The sequence below is a fragment of the Phaseolus vulgaris genome, chromosome 3 (genome assembly GCF_051622355.1).
Source record: "Phaseolus vulgaris cultivar YP4 chromosome 3, ASM5162235v1, whole genome shotgun sequence".
NCBI lineage: Eukaryota > Viridiplantae > Streptophyta > Magnoliopsida > Fabales > Fabaceae > Phaseolus > Phaseolus vulgaris.
In genome coordinates this window covers 31,586,501-31,607,307 of record NC_143500.1, presented here as the reverse complement: position 1 = coordinate 31,607,307, position 20,807 = coordinate 31,586,501, and the positions used below count along the sequence as shown (strand labels likewise).

The window sequence follows — 20,807 nt, the reverse complement described above, 5'->3', positions numbered from 1 at the left end:
TTCTCAATTATAATTATTATTTTGAATTTTTAAATTTGGAATAAGGTTAGTTTTGGAAATTTAAAAAATTGATATGGTGGAGGTTAAAATTGATATGGTGCAGGAAGAATTTGCCATATATTATTTATTCTTAGTAGCCAACAAAAAATAGCCACAGTATAACCTGACCAATTTCTCTCTGCACCTTCATGCTTTCTTCCTCTATCTCCATAGACATGAAATGACAATTTTATCTTTTTTTTTCATCTTCTTCATTCACACTAGTCTTCTTATTTTACAATATTGTAAAATTCATAATACAAAATTGTATTTTCTTAATTCGAAAATACCTTATAAGTTATAGAATTTAAAATATAAATTTGTATTCTGAATTTTAAAATTTTAAATATATTTATAAATCCAAAAAGTACTTTTAAACTCTTGGACAACAAAATTTTTATTTCACATTTAAAATTCTAGAATTTGAATGTTTTAGAGATTATACAATTAAAAAATAAATAAAAATAAACAAATCCTGCACCTTATGCCCAAGGGTACTTTTGGAATTGAAAGATTTGAGGAGGTGCAAGAAGAAAATATGGAGGTGGAGGAAGAAGTTGCCTATAACCTTTAGAGTGTAGATCCAAATGCGACCCATAGTAATGAGCTTGATGCACACAGGTCAGCCCAACAAGTTAGAGAATTGGCGCCAAACGTTTCCCGCCAAAGGGAGGGACCCCACAAAAGAGCGGTTTGCTACCCCTGAATAAATTTACAAAGGAAAAGAAGAGAAGAAGAAGAAAGTGAGAGAGAAAGAAAAATGGAACCAGGAAACCCTTCGTCGCCGGATCCCGAATCGCCGACCTCTCCTTCCGTTGGTTTCAACACCGACCAGATTCCTCACACTCACACCAGCCGTGCCTCCGAGGACGACGAGGCTTCCGTTGACCTCGACATCGTACGAGACGATCTTGATGAACAACCCGTGGAAGAGGAAGATGGAGAGGATCTTTTCAACGACAATTTCATGGAGTGAGTCTCTTTCTTTTTTTCCTTCTCCTGCAACACTAATCATTTTCGTACTTACAACTTTTTGCTGCTTGGGTGAATGAACAGTGACTATCGGAGAATGGATGAGGCTGACCAGTTTGAATCGTTCGGACTGGATGACTCCTTGGAAGATGACAGAGACTTTGATCAGATCATCGAGGATCGAAGGGCCGCGGAGATTGAAATCGACGCACGTGAGGGGCGCGTTTCCAATCGCAGCAAGCTTCCCCAGCTTCTCCACGACCAAGGTAAATTGTCTGTAAATGGATGCAAATTGTTTGTGCTATACATTAAAGAGTTGAAGGGTCGCAAATTGATTGTCTGGATTGGACTTAACTTAGATTGTTATAAATGGGGCTAAAACAATTCCTTGTAATGAAAATAGTTTGAAACAATCCTTTGCTCCCCAAAATACATTTTCATCTGGCCATAAAAGGAAAAGCAAACTAATTTTTTATATCAAGAAAATTTATTGTATTACTCGTGACATTAATATTCGTTTGTATGAGCAGGAGTTGGAATGTGTCTTGATCAGCAAATGAATTTCCTCTTATTATTGGTGTATTGCACAAACTTTATAAATTGAGGGACTAAAATTACCCATTAGCTATAAGCCTTGTAAACTATTACTGTTAAACGGTGTTGATTATTGAATTTTCTATTTCAGATACAGATGATGATAGTCACAGGCCTTCTAAAAGGGCTCGAGCTGATTTTAGAGCTTCTTTACCAAGTGATGATGATCTGCAAAGTTCACCTGGAAGGTCAAGAGGTCACTCAAGAGAGGATGTTCCTATGACTGATCAAACCGAGGATGATAGAGATGATGTACAGTCTACTTTGATAAATATTCTTGAGTTTCACACCATTGGTTTTATTTCAATTAACATGTGTACATGGAATGTAGGATGAATTTGATGATGGGTATGAGATGTATCATGTTCAAGGAACACTTAGGGAGTGGGTTACAAGAGATGAAGTGCGCCGCTTTATAGCCAGGAAATTCAAGGACTTCTTACTTACGTATGTGAATCCGAAAAATGAACTCCGGGACAAGGAATATGTGTGGCTGATAAATGAGATGGTGTCAGGTAATATATTTTCTAAAGTGTTCATGCCTTATACTTGCGTTAGCGAGTAATGTCCTTTTTACGCAACTTGGTCATTGTGTCTATTATGCAGCTAGTAAATGCAGTTTAGAGATAGATTACAAACAATTTATCTATGTTCATCCCAACATCGCCATTTGGCTGGCTGATGCGCCTCAGTCTGTATTAGAAGTAATGGAAGATGTAACCAAAAGCGTTGTCTTTGAATTACATCCAAACTACAGAAATATTCACCAAAAGATTTATGTACGCATTACCAACTTGCCAGTTTATGATCAGATTCGAAATATAAGGTATAAAAACAAAATGATGTATTACTTCGTTCTCATATTGTGTTTTTCACTGGACGGAAATAACTTAAATTTGGCTTCGCTTTTGGGGCAGGCAAATCCACTTGAATACAATGATCCGAATTGGGGGAGTAGTAACTAGGCGCTCCGGAGTTTTCCCCCAGTTGCAGCAGGTTAAGTATGACTGTAACAAATGTGGGGCAATTTTGGGACCTTTTTTCCAGAATTCCTATTCTGAGGTGAAAGTTGGATCCTGTCCTGAGTGCCAATCGAAAGGACCATTCACTGTCAATATTGAACAGGTACACTTTTTCTGTCCAAATTAGAAAATGGATCTGAGAGTGAGAATGTCTAAATTAAATCTTTGGATGCACATATCCTGCGGAATACTGATCTTCATTTGGACTAAGCTAAATATTTAGTAAAGGGTTTTACATTGACATGTTGAAAAATAAGTTAACGCTCATTAAACTTGGCAGACAAAAGGATAACTAAGCTCTTTTTTCCTTTCTGTGCTTGTTTTAGACCATTTATAGGAATTTTCAGAAGCTTACCCTCCAAGAAAGTCCAGGAATAGTTCCTGCTGGTCGGCTTCCAAGATACAAGGAAGTGATATTATTGAATGATCTTATTGACTGCGCTCGCCCTGGCGAAGAGATTGTATCATCTTTTACCTAGACTCGTTACTTTTTTTGGTCTTGATTATTACAGGATGATTCTTATATTTTTTATGCCCTGTTTTTTCAGGAGGTCACTGGTGTTTATACCAATAATTTTGACTTATCACTAAACACAAAAAATGGGTTCCCAGTGTTTGCCACTGTTGTTGAGGCAAATTATGTTACGAAAAAGCAAGACCTCTTCTCTGCTTACAAACTTACACAGGAAGACATTGCAGAGATTGAAAATTTGTCCAAAGACCCTCGAATCGGAGAAAGGGTATGTACCTGAGTTTTTACTGGTGCTTCTTTTTCAATTGGAATATTGTTCCATAATGTGTTATCGATTGATTGAATTTCAGATTGTTAAGTCCATTGCTCCATCAATCTATGGTCACGATGACATTAAAACTGCAATCGCTTTAGCTATGTTTGGTGGCCAAGAAAAAAATGTCGAAGGAAAGCATCGGTTGCGAGGAGACATAAATGTTCTACTTCTTGGTGATCCAGGAACAGCGAAGTCTCAATTTCTCAAGTATAATTTTTCAATTTATTTTGTTGATATCTTTCAACTAGTAACTGTGATCAATAAATTAACATTTCAAAATATGCTGCAAGGTACGTTGAAAAAACGGGACAGAGAGCTGTATACACGACTGGCAAAGGGGCTTCTGCCGTGGGTTTAACAGCTGCTGTTCACATGGATCCAGTCACACGGGAGTGGACTCTTGAGGGAGGAGCCCTTGTTCTAGCCGACAGAGGAATTTGTCTTATTGATGAGTTTGACAAGATGAATGACCAAGATAGGTTAGGAAATAGACTTTAAAATTGCTTGAACTTTTTTAATTACATTATTAATCTGCACCCTCACGAACTATCCTTGACCTACTAAGTTTTGTATTTGTCACCAGGGTGAGTATCCACGAAGCCATGGAGCAGCAGAGTATAAGCATATCAAAAGCTGGAATTGTTACATCTCTTCAGGCACGCTGTTCTGTAATTGCTGCTGCAAATCCTGTTGGAGGAAGGTAAGCAAATATTTTAAGCTTGCTTCTATCTGTCTCCAAGTTGGTGCACTTCATCAGTGTCCCAGCTAAGGTGTCAATTTCTATCTCATACAGATTGAAAGATATTGGATGTACTACGAATATTGCGCGGTTTTGTTTCATTTTTCAAGCATCCAAACTTAGTATTAAATTTAGTTTTCTCACTTGCAGATATGATTCCTCCAAAACATTCTCTCAGAATGTTGAATTGACAGATCCTATTATTTCTCGTTTTGATGTTCTCTGCGTTGTGAAGGTTATATATTTAAATTCACCGCTTCTTTGTCTACCTCCTCGTTTGAACATATTTATTGAGGGCATTCTTTGTTTTACAGGATGTTGTTGATCCCGTCACTGATGAAATGCTTGCAACGTTTGTCGTTGACAGTCACTTCAAGTCGCAACCCAAAGGTGCTAACCGAGATGACAAGTCCTATAGTGAGTCCCAAGATGTCCATGAATCTGCTGTGCCAGCTGATCCAGAGGTCTTTACCAAGAACCTGCTGCGTTTAGTGATCTTTAAGGTAAACTTAGAGTATGACTTTTATGTCTTAACTTTTGAGAGTTGTTTGGCTTTCTTGCAGATACTTCCTCAAGATATGCTGAAGAAGTACATCACATATGCGAAGTTGAATATTTTTCCAAGGTTACAAGATGCCGATATGGATAAACTGTCTCATGTCTATGCTGAATTGCGGAGGGAATCTTCAGTAATACCCTATCTTAACTTTTTTCCCAAACTAGACTGTAGTTAATTGTTTGTATTGGATTCATTGACATGCTTCTCTTGTTTTCTTGTATAGCACGGACAAGGAGTCCCTATTGCTGTAAGGCACATTGAATCCATGATAAGGATGTCTGAAGCTCATGCGAGAATGCATCTCAGACAACATGTTACACAAGAGGATGTGGACATGGCAATTCGTGTTCTACTTGAATCATTCATTTCAACACAAAAGTTTGGGGTTCAGAAGGCTCTTCAAAAGGTATAAAAGAATATTCTTAACCTGTCTTGGAATTCTGTTAAATCCTGATATTCCGTGGCATAATATTTTCTAACAAATGATTTTTACTTTTTCCCTTTTCTTTTATATTCGTACTACTACCATTTTGCAATTATATTTCACTTTACGATTAATGGAATTTGTACTGGACAAATATGACCTTGAACCCTTCCCTTAAAATTGTGTTTGCTGTTCCCCAGAGCTTTAGAAAGTACATGACTTTCAAGAAGGACTATAATGAACTACTCCTTTATATTCTCCGGGAGCTTGTAAAGAATGCTCTGCATTTCGAAGAAATTGTCACTGGGTCTACTTCAGGGATAACTTATGTAGATGTTAAAGTAGATGATCTGTCCAACAAGGTAAAGAACATTTTGTCCCTTGAGTTTGTTACCAACGGATATGATATCAATGAATTGACTAAAGTTTCTTTGACATGGTGCAGGCTCAAGAGCATGACATATATGATCTGAAACCATTCTTTAATAGCAGCCAGTTTTCAAGGGCCAATTTTGTATTGGATGAAGAACGGAGAGTGATTAGACATCGCCTAGTTTGAATGTCTGTTCGTTTGTAACCATTGACCGAGCATTTACGTGTGCTTATCTTGTTATATTATCATTTCAATATTAACTTGTCATTACTTTAATCACTGGTGTTGGTAAAAGCATTATAGTTACTGTTCTTTAGGTGAAGGAAGGAAGTGAACTTGAAACCAATTCCCATTACCAAAACCACTAGACCAGGGAGCAGACGGCCATGTTATATTACTGTTGTTACGTCGCTGACTGCACAAATGTGTAATTTCAATCGATCTCATCCTTTTTAAACATGTATTTTCCATTTTTTAGACATTTAAATTATTCTTATTCTTTATTATGTTAAAATATGCGCTTCTTTCTTTTAGCCAGTGAATGTTATATTGACTCTTTCTAAATGTGAATGAATCCTTCATTAGTCATTTATTATGTTTAGAAGATGAAATAAAATATAGATTAATGAAATTATAAGGTCGATGCAGGTATTTTGGAGTTCTCAAGACACTTTATATGTTAATTATGGTGTCTTTTTAGATGTAAAATCAATGGCATTATTTAAATAAGTTGAAAAGGGAGTGTGTTCTGACTTCGATTTTATTTAAGTTTTTTTATCTTGTTAATATTTGAGTCCGTTGTTTTTAGTTTGTCTAAGTAAATTTAAAATTATAATTTTTTTATCTTATAAACTTATCTCATGTATTCAATCCAACCACTAAATAAGTTTTATCGATTAATAATTAATTAAAATTTTAAAATACAATTTAAAATATGTAATTTCTTAAAAATAGTATTAAAAATTATGTAAGAAAATAAAGAAAATATTCAATTATTTATTTTCTTAAGTAAATATACTCTTTTTCTTTATTAAAGGGTAAAATTGTCTAATTAAAAGTGATATCTGAGGTATCAAATCATATATATTCTTTATATGATGATATAAATAATAAGAATTATTGAAATAAAAATATATTATTAAATTAGAAAATATTTTCATTAAAGTAATTATAAAAGAAATATATTTTTTTAATTATATTGTAGGTAATATTTTGGTTGTGTATATGGTTTTTTATTATGGGTAATTATTTAAATTTTAAAAATAGTTACTTAAATCATAAATTGTAATACTCCAAAATTTCTCAAATATTAAAAGGTTTGTATAAAATTTACAATAATTTTAAATACAAACTTAATCATTTACATCATATCCACAAAATATCATCTGGCCTTCTAGAATATTCATGTAGTATGCTTAATCAACTTTAAGTTGTGTATACATAGGTGGTCATTATGTATGAACTCTTTCTTTAGTTTCTCATTATCAATGAAGTTAAGAAGATATTTGTTACAACACAAGTGTCAATACTTAATACATAAACAAACAATGAATTACACATTATCCCAAATACATTACCTCAATTTCATACGAATTCTAACATTCTCTTACAATATATATCATTTAAAAATTCCTTAAATCAATTGAATATACAAACTAATAATCACTTTACATTTATAAAAATTTTATATATAATTCATTTCAATGAAGAGAGAAAAAAAAATAAGTTTTATTTAGCTTGAGCTAGAATTGACTTGCTTGAACGAAAATATAAAAAAATCGACTTATCCAACAACACATTCTAACTCATCCAAAAGGAACAATGTTATTAACACATTCTAACACACTATTTTGATTAAAGTCCATAAAATTAGGACACATATTACTATTGAATAACTTTTCTATGATTTTTATAGTTTTTAATTATAACATATAAATTTGAATCTGTTTATTTATAGAGAGATATATTTTAGGTTTTATTACCTTATTGGTCCAAACATTTTGGGTCAATATTCAATTAAGTACATTAGTTTTAAAAAAAATCAATTTGGTCCCTATGTTTTTTAAAATGTATTCAAAATTGTCATTTATGTTAAGTCGCACCAAACGACGTTAAGGCGTGCTTATGTGGCAGAGATGTGTCAACTGACGTGGATGGTTACATTAGTTTAGCCCAGGATGAATTGGGGGTTTAGGGTTTAGTAATTTGATTTGGGGATTAGGCATTTTTAATTCTAAGGTTAGGGTTTCTAAGAAATGATGTGCGATTGTGAAAAACGATCTTGAAGTGTGCTCCCGTGGTTTGATTGTGTGGTGCGATTTTGAGCTACGATTGTGAGGTGCGAATCAATGGTGCGATTCAGAGCTCGTGAAGGGGCAGCGATTGAGGAACCCGAAGGCATTGTCGAGCGTGGTGTCGTTTTGTGGTTCGTCGTTTATAAGGTTAGGACATTTGGTTCTGTTTGTGATTACTTTTAGAGAACATATACATAGTAGTTTATGATGTAGGGACCACCATGTGCAAGACTTTTCTATGTGTGGTCCAACGTTTGGTCTCTGACATAATTAAGTGAATGATTTCTTTGTAAGTTGTTTGTTATTTGTTGTCATGTGTATATTTATATTTCACACGAATACCTTTAATAAAGTTCATATCATGGAAGAAGGTTATTTTTAGTTTGTGGTCCACCATAGTGGGACATTTTGTGATGCGAGATATGTTGGTGGTGATACATCAACATGGTCATGTGACGGTGATAGATGGAGTTACTTTGAAATAGTTGGCATCCTAAAGGACATGGGATTTTTAACAGTACAGGAGATGTGGTATTCACGTGGAGGTTGTGAAGAGTTGAAAAATAGATTGTGGGTTCTTACCCTCAACAAGCTATTGGAAGTTAAGAAACTAAATGATGTACATACATGTGCTAGGCAGTTTAAGGTTGATTTGTTGAGCACTAAATGGTTGAGTGGGAGGTTGAAGACTTCTTTAAGTCAAAATCCAAAATTGAGAAGTAATGATGTAAGGAATAAAGCTGTTAAAAAATGGAACACAAGTATAAGTAAGTCAAAAGCTCAACGGGCAATGGCCATGGCATTGAAGACTGTCCAGGTTTCATTTCAAGAGCAGTACAAACAAATTTATGACTATGCACATGAGGTCATGCGTGCAAATCCAGGGTCTACAGTGAAAGTGAAAATGAAAGTTGAAGACATGAATGGGTTAAAAGTTTTTAGCATATTTTATGTGTGCTTAAAAAACTGCAAGGATAGCTTTATATCTTGTAGGCCCATAATTGCTTTGGATGGGTGCTTCTTGAAAGACTTTTATGGTGGTGAATTGTTGACAGCAGTTGGGAGGGACCCAAATGATCAGATGCTACCACTAGCATATGTTGTGGTTGAGGTTGAATGCAAAGATTCTTGGACCTGGTTTTTGCAGTTTTTAATTGAAGATGTTGGGGGTGTAGATGTATGTGAAGACGTCACTTTCATGTCTGACCAACAAAAGGCATATTCTTTGTTGTTAATTGTTGATTTTGTCTGTGTATAATTTTCATTTAAATATTGTATATGTCTTTTGACAAGGTTTGTTGCCTGCCATTCAAGAACTCGTACCTGGGGTAGTGCAGCGGTTCTGTGTTCGACACCTGTACGCGAACTTCAGAAAGAATTTCCCGGGGAAAAAATTGAAAACCTTAATGTGGAGGGCAGCCAATAACACATATCCCCAAGCATGGGAGAGGGAGATGAGAGCTATAAAGAAAGTCAATGATGCCGTATTCAAACATCTGATTGCATTACCTCCTAGGCAAGCATTCATACTTGTTCTTTTACTCATGGCAGATTGAAAAGTCCATGGAATACCACTGTTACATTTGAAAATTAAGTTTGTACTACAATTTGATTAATAAGGTAAAAAACTGTAGGATTTAGATGTAATGCACTTTTCCTATATCATGTCATTTCGGATTCTGCTCCCTATTGTTCACTTCCAAAATGTTTGTACTTGGTTGATCGCTTAATTCCTAACCTTATAAAGCTTCACAACATTGCCTATTGATGCTTACATTTTAGAGAGCATAATAAGCTTTTTAGGTGCAATGTTAATTTGATATGCAAGTAGAATGTGCCCAACAACATTGTCTAACTTCTGAAATAATTTATTTTAAGTTGACTAAGTTCTAAAATCATTTATGCACACCATTCTTAGGTTCTGAAATCATTTCTGCACACCATTCTCAGGTTCTGAAATCATTTATTTTAAGTTGACTAAGTTCTGAAATCATTTATGCACACCATTCCTAAGTTCTGAAATCATTTCTACACACCATTCTTAGGTTCTGAAATCATTTATGCACACCATTCTTAGGTTCTGAAATAATTTATTTTAAGTTGACTAAGTTCTGAAATCATTTATGCACACCATTCCTAGGTTTTGAAATCATTTATGCACACCATTCTTAGGTTCTGAAATCATTTATGCACACAATTCTTAGGTTCTGAAATCATTTATTTTAAGTTGACTAAGTTCTGAAATCATTTATGCACACCAATTCCTAGGTTTTGAAATCATTTATTTTCCTGTACTAGGTTCTGGTCCAGATCAAGGCTCACATTCACTCCAAATTGTGACTCACTTGTGAACAATATTTCTGAAGGCTTTAATAGTGTGCTTGTACCTGCACATGCAAAACCTATCATTACCATGCTAGAGGATATCAAGACTTATATAATGAAGAGATGGGCAAAGAACAGATTGAAAATTGCCTCATTTGAAGGATCAATATGTCCAAAGATTTTAAGTAAGTTACAAAAGGAGGCAAATCAAACTCTATATTGGATACCCAGGTTCGATGACGACATTCATATACTATTTTAAAAAGTAATTGTGTTACTTGTTAGATATGTCTAACCAATTCCATCATCACAGCTCTTCTACAGATCACCTATTTGAAGTGAGACATACCTCTACCATTGGACAAAAGTTTGCGGTTAACTTGGACATACATGAGTGCACTTGCCGAAAATGGATGTTGACTGGAATACCATGTTGTCATGCACTTTCTGCAATGAAATTTTTCAATGTCGATCCAGTTAACTTCATTTTATTTTGGTACAAGAAGGAAACATATGCAGAGGTCTACAACTCAATTATCTATCCACTGAAATGTCAGATGTTGTGCCACCTCCCACAAAGAAGATGCATGGAAGACCAAAAAAGAAGAGAAGGTTGGAGTCATGGGATGTAATGAAGAACAAGAGTCAGTTAGGCCAAGCTGGATTAAAGAAAAAATGTGGGATTTGTCATAAGCTTGGCCACAATAGAAAGTCTTGCATTGAAAAATCATTTGAACAAGGTCCAAGTGCAGCACGACCATCTCACCCAAGGCCATCCCACACAAGCTCATTTCACCAACGACCATCTCACTCAGACCCATCTAACCAAGGTCCAAGTCAAGCAACTCCAAGTGCATCAGGCCCATCTCAGGAAACTCCAAGTCTGACAGCTCCAACCGCACCCCCTCCACCATCTCCCCCTACTCAACCAAAAGTTTCACAACCATCTCAGGCAGTTTGAAGGACAACAAGATCAAGTGTAAAATTTTCAAGACCCAACACCAGGCTTAAGTTACAGTCCATGAGAGGCCACTTTTGGAAGCCATGAATGTTTTTGGAACTCACTCATTTTTATACCTATGTATTTTGAAAACCAATTATTGTAGGCTCCTGCTAATGTATTTTGGAATCATAATTTGGTAATTTGTTAATGTATCATGTACTGAATGTATTTGGTAATTTTTGGAGTACATTAATGTTATCAAGTTCCATGATAATTAAGTTTGCTTCTATCCAAATCTATGATAATTAAGTTTGTGTTTGTGCTTGTTACACTTTATATTCCTATTGGTGTAGCTTAGCCTGTGAATAGTGGACTCTTGATTTACTCTAAGATGGGAAAAACTGGATTGAACATGTATTGTTCTCCTTCCTGCTCAGCTAATGTCAAACTTAGTAATGACTTTTGCTAGTTGTCTTCAAGTTGGGAAAATCTGCACTCAATTATTTTATTATTAAATTACTGTTTAAATATTGAAGTACTCTTGCATCACCTAGTAGTTCAAAATTTGAGTGTATGCTTGAAACTCTACATGAGAACAAGAAAATAGTATATAATTTATATGTCAATCACTTGTTAAATTATGAACTCGTTCATTAAAATTCATTTTGCATTGATACAAAATTCGGGATACATATTACATACTGGACATATTGAACTCAACACAATAATACATATTACATTAACTCATTCAATTATAATCCCAACCAAAATATACATTGATACGTCACTCATGGGAATTTTAAGAAAATAGTCAACATGACAATGTTTATTACAACAACAACACACAACCCTACTAATAACATCTTAATCCACTTTCTTGACATCTTCAGATGTTTTTCCAAGCTACAAAATTTGTTTCTTTGTCTAACAATCATTCCATCTTTGTCATCTCTAGTGTCTTCAATGCACCTTCTGAAAAAATTGCATCCCATGCTTATGACACTCCTACTTTGTATTGATCAAAACAATAACCAAAAAATCAATACCAGTGCATTTTTTTTTTCATAAACCACAGTTTAATACATCTCACCTTGTACTTTGGACACCCCTAAAATTGCCTCCCATCATTTTTTTACAGTTGTTGTTGTTCTCAAGATCGCAAATGGGAGAAACAAAAGTCATCCTGCTCCCACCTCCATGGCTAGCATTAGATCGCTGTTGTTGCACTTCCATTCAATTACAGCTGCATGATGATACAGATGCAGACCTATAGGCACACATTTCCACCACAAAAGGACCTACACCCACGAACGAACCACAAACGGACCTACTCCCAACGAACGAATCACCGGACTCCACCACAAACGGCCACCCTCTTATACGTCAACTCACTCGTTTCTGTGAACAAGCCGGTAGCCCTGGACATTTACGCATTGAAACCCTAAAGACTACAATTTATTCAATCCAATCTCATGCTCTCATGCCCCCAAACCCTAATTACCCAAAATGACACCTCACCTCTTTCACAGTCCACATAATCACACGTCTCCGCCACATAAACACCCCTTAATGTTGTTTGGTGAGACTTAACGGAAATGACCATTTTGAATACATTTTAAGAAACATAGGGACCAAATTGAATTTTTTTAAAACCGCTGTATTTAATTGAATATTGGGACCAATAAGGTAATTAAACCTATATTTTATATGTCCTAGTTAATCTAATTCTTAAAGTTTGATTTTTTTTCAACAAATTTAAAGTATCATCTTATGATTTTGAGTAGTTTTATTATATCTCTATTAGTGATTAGTAGGCTCTATAGTCGACCCGTTAGATGTGTTACATTATCTTTTAATAGAAGATTAGACTAACTAACATTACACAACTCAAACCTTTTAAGGCTCAAACAACATGAGTTATAACATCTAGTTTATTTTAAACGAGGAACAAATATATAAAAACTATTTTAAAATGATGTGATGTTTCAAATGTGTTAGAGAAAACTAAATGTCACTTCTCCATGTACATGACACATAAGTTTTTCAGAGAAAACCTAAGCTCATAAAGTTTATGGAAGAAAACTAAATTAATGTGAACGAATTAGAGAAAAAGATCATTAAAATACTAATATAGTTAAACTGAAACATTTAAGAATTGAGAAGCCACTTTGGGACCAATAGACCATTATAAGCTAATAATAAATCATGACTAATAGGTCACTTTGGGGACTAATAGGCCACCTTGTGCATAAACTAATAATTTAAGACTGATAAGCCACTCCGAGATCGATATGTCACCTCAGACATAAACAAATAAATTAAGGTTGATAAGCCACTTCGAAGCTGATAGGCCGCTTAACGCATAAACGTATTAATTGTTAAGCCTTTTTAGAGTCGATAGACCACATCGTGCATAATTGTGTTAAAGATTATAAGCCTCTTTGGGGCCTATAGGTCACCCCACACATAATCATCTTGAAGCTAATAAGCCTATTTGGGTCCAATAGGCACCTCGTGCATAATTGTATTAAGGCTAATAATCCTATTTGGAGTTGAAAGGCCACATTGCACATAATCTTATTAAGGCTGATAAGCCTCTTTAGGACTGATAGGTCACCTCGTGCATAATCATATTGAGGCTACTAAGTCTCTTTAAGACTGATAGGCCACCTCGTGCATAATTGTGTTAAGGTTGATAAGTCCATTTGGTGTTGATAGGTCACTTCACACATAATTATATTAAGGCTGATATGCCTTTTTAGGACCAATAGGCCCCCTCATGCATAATCATGTTAAGGTTGATAAGCCTATTTGGACCTGATAGGTCACATTCCACATAATTGTACTAAGAATGAGAAGTCTCTTTGGGGTTGATAGGAGACCTGGGGCGTAATTGTATTAAGGTTAATAAGTCTCTTTGGGACCAATAAGTCACCTCATACATAATCATATTAAGGTTGATAAGCCTCTTTAGGAGCGATAAGTCACCTTGTGCATAATCGTGTTAAGGTAGATAAGTCTCTTTGAGACATATAGGTCACCTCGCGCATAATCGTATTAAGGTTGATAAGCCTCTTTGGGACCAATAGGCCACCTCGTCCATACTTGTATTAAGACTGATAAGTCGGGACATTTCCCTTTTCGCAAATGTACGTGTCCAACTTCATAGTGCGCGAAGGTGATAAAATGCAGGTTGATGTTGACGCTTCCTAATCATTAAAGTTTAGCACAAGGCAATGTAACGCTCGTGGCCATGGCAGACGTCCTTATATTGTTAGTATTGTGCCATGAGATCGACCTTATTAAACAAATTGACACACTCTCTCATTATTTGCTTTCTAGCTTTTTCTTGAGGTGAAAAATAGAAAAATACTTGGAACTTTTATTCTACAACAATGTCTCAGAGGAAAAAAGAGTTTAATTCCCTCTATTAAAAGATTATTGCATTAGTTTTTTCTATAAAAGGAAGAGCATCAAGATGAGTCTAGTTAAAAGTATCTTGGTATGATTTTTAAGGCTTCTAGTTAGAACATTCATAATTGAGTGTGTTTGTTCATATAGAGGGATGCATTTTATAAATTATAGTTACTTGTTTTGTTATTTTTTGGATTTTAATGAATATTATCTAATTCTTAAAGTTTGTATTTTCTTCAACTGAATTCAAGTATCACCAACATATATTCCTGTAATTTTCATCTAAAATTTTGAATAATTTTATTAAATTTTTGTTAATGATTAGTACACCGAATAACTCACATGTTAAATAGATTACATTTTTTTTAATATAAGATTAAACTAATTAAGAGAACAAACCACATTTTAACACATTATTTTACATTTTACTTTATTATTGATTAAAATTTTATTAAATTCCATAAAATCAGGAAAAAAAGTACTATATAAACTTATGTTAGGCATTTTTTCTTAGAATGTATGGCTTTAAACTAGAGGCGGGTGAATGGTTTAAAGAGTGTTTTCACAAACTTTTTAGTCTGGAATGAAATTCCTTTAAGAAAACTTGATTCAGAATTCAATTTACCAAAAACACAAAGCAATTTAGCACAACACCAGAAAAACAATCGGTTGTTTCGTAGAAACAATCAGTTGTTTATACCAGTTCACAAATATAAACTGAAATTAAAGAGTTCAAGGGATAGAGAGATTGCACACACAGGTTTATACTGGTTCACTCTTAAACAAAGAGCTACATCCAGTCTTCCCAGAAATCACTGGGAAATCCACTAAGTAACCAAACCTAGATTACTTACAACACCACCAAAGAAGTGACCTTGACCCCTCAAGACACACACTTCCTTTGGCTCAGCACATACACCACCAAGAATGTTGATCTTGACAACCTCAAGAGCACACAACACTTCTCAGCTTCACTAGAGTTTTCACAAAGTACAGAAGGATTACACTTGTTACAGAAAGATCTGAAATCAATACAAGTTGAAAATCCTATTCCACACTCTCTTGATCAAAGCAATATCAAAGCAATCTTCAACTCTTCAAAAGCAAAATCAGTGAAAAACTCAAATCTGTTTTTCTTTTATTAAATCTCAGTTCTTGTTTTTTACATAATCTGAACAAACTATTTATTGATTTCAAAGACTGGTCAAAGCCTTTAAAACTGGAGCGTATTCAGTTAAAAAATCATTTAAAGCTCAGTCAAAGCACAAAACAGTTTTTTGTTATGGTCCCAAAATAAACAATCGGTTGAATGATCGAATCAATCGGTTGTTTTGGTTTGACAGTAAGTCAACCATCAAAAACAATTTTCAACCTTTCTCAAAACACCTAAGTATAAAACAATCAGTTGTTTCGACAAAATAACAGGTTGTTTTTCACTTAGTTTGAAAAACACTTTCAATTAAAAGGTTTAAGAATGCTTAAGCTTTGGATTCAATCAAGAGTGGATTTACACATATAATCTCCCCAGATCCTATTCTAAAACAGCTCAGCAACAGCAAGCACATCCAACCTTCCATCAAACTTCAAAGGATTTGGATTCTTCAAAGCTTGAACACACTTGATTCAACATTTTTAATACATTTAATCACTGTAGTCTAAGTTTATAATTATTAAGGCAGAATGTGTTAAGAGGTTAATGAATATTTTTAAAACTTCTCATCTAAAAAGAACAGTGCTATCAACCCATTTTGATAGGCTTCTTCTACACTTACACTAAGATAATTGAACACTAGGGTAACATCAAAATTCTTCTCCTTTCATTACTCTTAAAAACTGACCTAAATAGAAGTTGTAAGGGCCAAACTGGCCTTACATTGTTTCATAAACTTTCTAATAACACCTGATTAATTACATAATGTAATCCTTCATCCATTTGGGCTTAATAATATCACGTTTGGGCCTATTATTGTTTGGCCCTGTTGTATCAGTACCATCTGTACCGTCCCGTCCCCGAGCGTTGACCAAAGTCAAAGTCAAAGTCAATCACGTGGTGGGACCCGCCAGGGGGCCCAGAGGAGAAAGTCAATAGGTTGACCAGTTTGGGTGTCGCCAGGTGTAGGCATCGCCTGAAAGAGGCGTCGCCATGATAGGCGTTGGCAGACTCATGTGTCGATGTTGTCGTCCCCCGATACCCATGGGTAGGAAAGACCTTGGAGGGGATGACACGCTAAGAGGCAACGGTACGGGCGATGAGGCCTCGGGCCCCGGTACCTCAGAACAGTAATGAAGAGAAGAGAAAGGTGGCTTTAAGGCCATAGTCCCAGTATCCAGTATTAGCAAGGGGTAGCCTGCCTCGAGAAGTACCCACGCCACCACTAGAGAATCCCTGGGACAGATACGACCCAGGAGAGGGCAACGCCCAAGGGCGAACCATGTGCATGGTACGAGAGGAAGGTAGATACACTCCCAAAGCGAGTAACTAGAAGCTAGGGCGCATGAGTTGGCACCCAGTTAGTCACCCCTCGCACCAGGTGCACTCCAGAGAAGGAAGACTTACACGTGGGAAATTCCCTAAGTGGGTTACAGCGTGGCAAGGCTTTCCACGTGGAATGGCGGTCAAGTCAGAAGGACACGTGACAGTAAGCACTGAAACATCAAGGTATATAAACTTCTCCGAAAAGTTTACTAAGGTACGTTCTATCAGTTGCACGTTTTACCAGTTACACACTCACTCAGAGAGAGAGAGAATTCAGAGTTAGTTACGATTAAGTTACGATCTTCGATACGGAGGTTTTGATGTTTCTTGCTTCGCTGACTTGATCGTCGGAGTGCAAACGGCCGCGATGGCGCCCTTTGCTCGTTTCATTTCAGGTTCTCACGACGGCGCAAGGCGGAGATCTGAGTTGAAGACAAAGGAGTCCTCAAGTTCAAGTTAGAGCCACGCGCGAAGACTTTCTCAGTCAACCAACAGGAACACCATCCGTCCATTCCAACATTTTGTCCTCAAAGTGAGTGGTTGGATTGATTTGGGCTGAAGAGTAATTATTGGATTGGGCTTGAGGATGTGTTGGGTGTAAAGGGTGAACATTTGGCTGGCCTATTTGTGGATTGTTTTGGAACGTTATAGAATTTTTAGGAGTGAAGTCTTGGATTTGGGAATCTGTAGTGTGGTCATTACATGGCTTTTGGTGAGTGGTTGGAATGGGTGGTTGGGGCAGAGAGTTAGGTGACTGACTTAATGGTGGGTTTAAAAATTCTGCAGGGTTAGGTGGGGCTACTAATTGCTGGTTGGAAAGTGTTGAGTCACGTGGTGTAGAGTTAGGTGGGGGCATTAATTGATCTTCTGAAGGGGTTTCAAAGTTAGGTAAGTGAAGTGGTTGGACATTTGAAAGGCTTTTAGGGTTAGGCGTGGGGGTATTCAAAGAGTTTGGCGAGTCCCTATCCGCGTGAGAGAGTGAATTAATATCAGTGGCTACATGGGTTCCTTTGAAAGCACGGAGGAGGGATACATGAAATACCAGGTGTACTCGCGAGGTGGTTAGTAAATAGAGTTCGTAGGCCACAACGTCAATGCGGCGGAGCACTTGATAAGGCATCGAGTAACGAGGGCCGAGCTTCGAACATGTACGACGCTCCACCGATTGTTGGCGGTGAGGTTGAAGACGTACCCATACACAGTCATCGGGGTTAAAAGAGCGTTCGGATTGGTGGTGGTTGGCCTGGTCGCACATTCGTTGACGGGCCCGACGAAGGTTTTGTTTGAGGGCGTGGAGAACCAGCGTGTCTTGGTGCAATAAATCAACAACGGTGGTGCCTGAGCGTGGACTGTGCAACAGATCTAGGGCGGTTTGAGGTTGTCCTCCGTACAGAGCATGGAACGGTGAGGTTCCAATGGCAGAGTGGTAAGTCGTATTGTGCCAAAGTTCTGCTAGAGGAAGATATTGGAACCAAGTGTGAGGATGTTCTCTAGGAAAGCATCGTAGGTAATCTTACAAACTTCGATTAAGAACTTTTGTTTGTCTATCAGCTTGCGGATGGTAAGAAGAACTGAACTTTAATGTTGTGCCTTGTGTCTTGAATACGTGTTTCCAAAAAGTGCTGACAAATAGGGGATCTCGGTTTGAGACAATGGTTTTTGGCAGCCCATGTAGACGACAAATCTCAACCGAGAATCGCTTGGCAAGTTGCTGGGCATTGAACTGTTCTGAAAGTGCCACAAAGTGAGCATACTTCGTGAGGCGATCACATATGACCCATATCACCGAGTGACCTACTAAGGCGGGTAAGTGTGTTATAAAATCCATTGATAAATCTTCCCACACTTGATCTGGTAATGGGAGGGGTTGGAGTAATCCATGGGGCTTTGTCGGCAAATACTTGTTACGCTGACATGTGGTGCATTGTTGAATGTAGTTCTTGACATCTCTAGTCCACCCCAGCCAGTAGAAGGCAGCATCAATGCGAGCAAGGGTGGGTTTAATACCGGAATGACCCGTTGTGGGCAAATTATGCAATTCTTGGAGGATGTGGTTTCTGAAATTGTTGGTATCTAGAAGAAACACTTGGTGACGAAAGAAGAGTAGACCATGACGGACCGAGAAGAGGTTGGGTCCTTGTGTATCTTTAGTGCAAGCATCAATTAATTTTTTTCCTTCTATGGTGGAATAAAATTGTTGTAACTCTTCAAACAACAATGGTATTGGCGACGAGAGTGCAAACAACATTGAAGGTGGATTTGTGTCTTGGCGTGAGAGAGCATCTGCAACCACATTTTGTTTACCAAGTCGGTATAGAATTTGGAAATCATATCCCTGTAACTTTGATGTCCATCTTTGTTGTTTTGGAGTTTGTATTGTTTGTGACTGAAGTGTATTTAAACTTTTTTTATCTATGATTATTTTGAAGTGTTGCCCTCACAAGTATTGACGCCATTTTTTACTACTTCTGTGATTGCATGCATTTCTCGGACATACACTGATGAAGTTTGGAGCCTTGGACACATTTTCTTGCTGAAGAAGGATAGCGGGTGCCCCTTTTGGCTGAGTATAGCCCCCACGGCTATTGCAAATGCATCTGTTTCCACAACAAAAGACAAGGAAAAATCTGGCAGGTGTAGTGTAGGAACTTGAGATATTTGTAATTTTAATTTTGTAAAGGCCTCCTAAGCCGAGACACTCCATGTAAATTTTTTATTATGCAACAAATCGGTGAGAGGAGCGGCGAGAGTGGCGTAGTGATAAACAAACTTTCTATAAAATCCTGTGAGGTCGAGAAAACCACGTAATTCCGTGAGTGAACGTGGCTGCGGCCAATTGTGTATGGCAATCACTTTTTCTGGATCAGGGGCTATTCCTTTAGCCGAAATGATATGGCCCAAATAATTTACTTGAGAAGTGGCAAAACTGCACCTAGATAACTTAGCAAAAAATTTCTTAGTATGCAAAACTTCTAAGATAATATTTAAGTGCACAATATGTTCCTGCAAACTGGGACTATAAATCAAAATATCATCAAAGAAAACAATGAAAAAATGCCATAAATAAGGTCTGAAAGGTCATTCATGGCTGCCTGAAAAGTGGAGGGTGCATTAGTCAATCCAAAAGGCATGACTAAAAATTCGTAATGTCCATCAATGGTTCTAAAAGCTGATTTGTGAGTGTCTTGAGGAATAAGTCTAATTTGATGATACCCTGAGTATAAATCAATCTTAGTGAAAACTATAGCTGAGCCTAGTTCATCGAGCAATTCATCGATGGTAGGGATGGGAAAGAGGTCACGGATGGTGGCTGCATTTAAGGCTCTGTAGTTCACACAAAAGCGCCAACTACCATCTTTTTTTTTTATGAGGAGGACAGGGGAAAAAGACAGGCTTGTGCTGGGTTTACCCTCTTGAAGCATCTCAGAGATGAGGTGGGTTATAATTTCCTTGTAGGAGTAGGGATAACGATATGGTTTAACATTAATGGGTGGGGTATGAGGCAAAAGGGGTATGTGGTGGTCATGTGGTTTGGGTGGTGGCAAACCTTTGGGTTTTTGAAAGATTGTTTTGTTTTGTAGAAGAATTGACTGAATGGAAAAAGGAAGGGAATATAATGGAGATGATGGGTTTTGTAAGTCAGAGTCCAAGGTCATTGATGGAATCAGGTTGTTGTCTATTAAAAGCAGGTGAAGGGATGCAATGGAATGGGTGGATAGGTATTGACAAAATTGGTGGTAAGTGGTTAAAATTGGGGTAGATGGAGTGGCAGCTTGTAAGGTGATTTGTTTGTTCTGGTGAGTGAAAGCAATGTTGGGTATAGAGAAACCTTCCTGAATAGGCCC

The 20,807-nt window shown here is 36.7% G+C and overlaps 1 protein-coding gene and 1 pseudogene across 1 annotated transcript; both read left to right on the top strand.

Annotated features, from left to right (window-relative positions):
- Positions 1-734: 734 nt before the first annotated feature.
- Positions 735-6,043, top strand: MCM2 (minichromosome maintenance (MCM2/3/5) family protein). The gene is made up of 17 exons (XM_068607443.2): positions 735-1,011; positions 1,096-1,277; positions 1,697-1,857; positions 1,937-2,120; positions 2,212-2,431; positions 2,523-2,730; positions 2,954-3,088; positions 3,176-3,367; positions 3,450-3,622; positions 3,706-3,894; positions 3,999-4,115; positions 4,305-4,389; positions 4,469-4,618; positions 4,718-4,843; positions 4,937-5,119; positions 5,338-5,499; positions 5,583-6,043. Exons 1-17 carry the CDS (start codon positions 800-802, stop codon positions 5,694-5,696), a joined length of 2,793 nt encoding a protein of 930 aa, XP_068463544.1. The 5' UTR covers positions 735-799; the 3' UTR covers positions 5,697-6,043.
- A 1,815-nt stretch (positions 6,044-7,858) lies between these two features.
- LOC150028789 (uncharacterized) lies at positions 7,859-11,090 on the top strand (annotated as a pseudogene).
- The last annotated feature ends 9,717 nt before the right edge of the window (positions 11,091-20,807 follow it).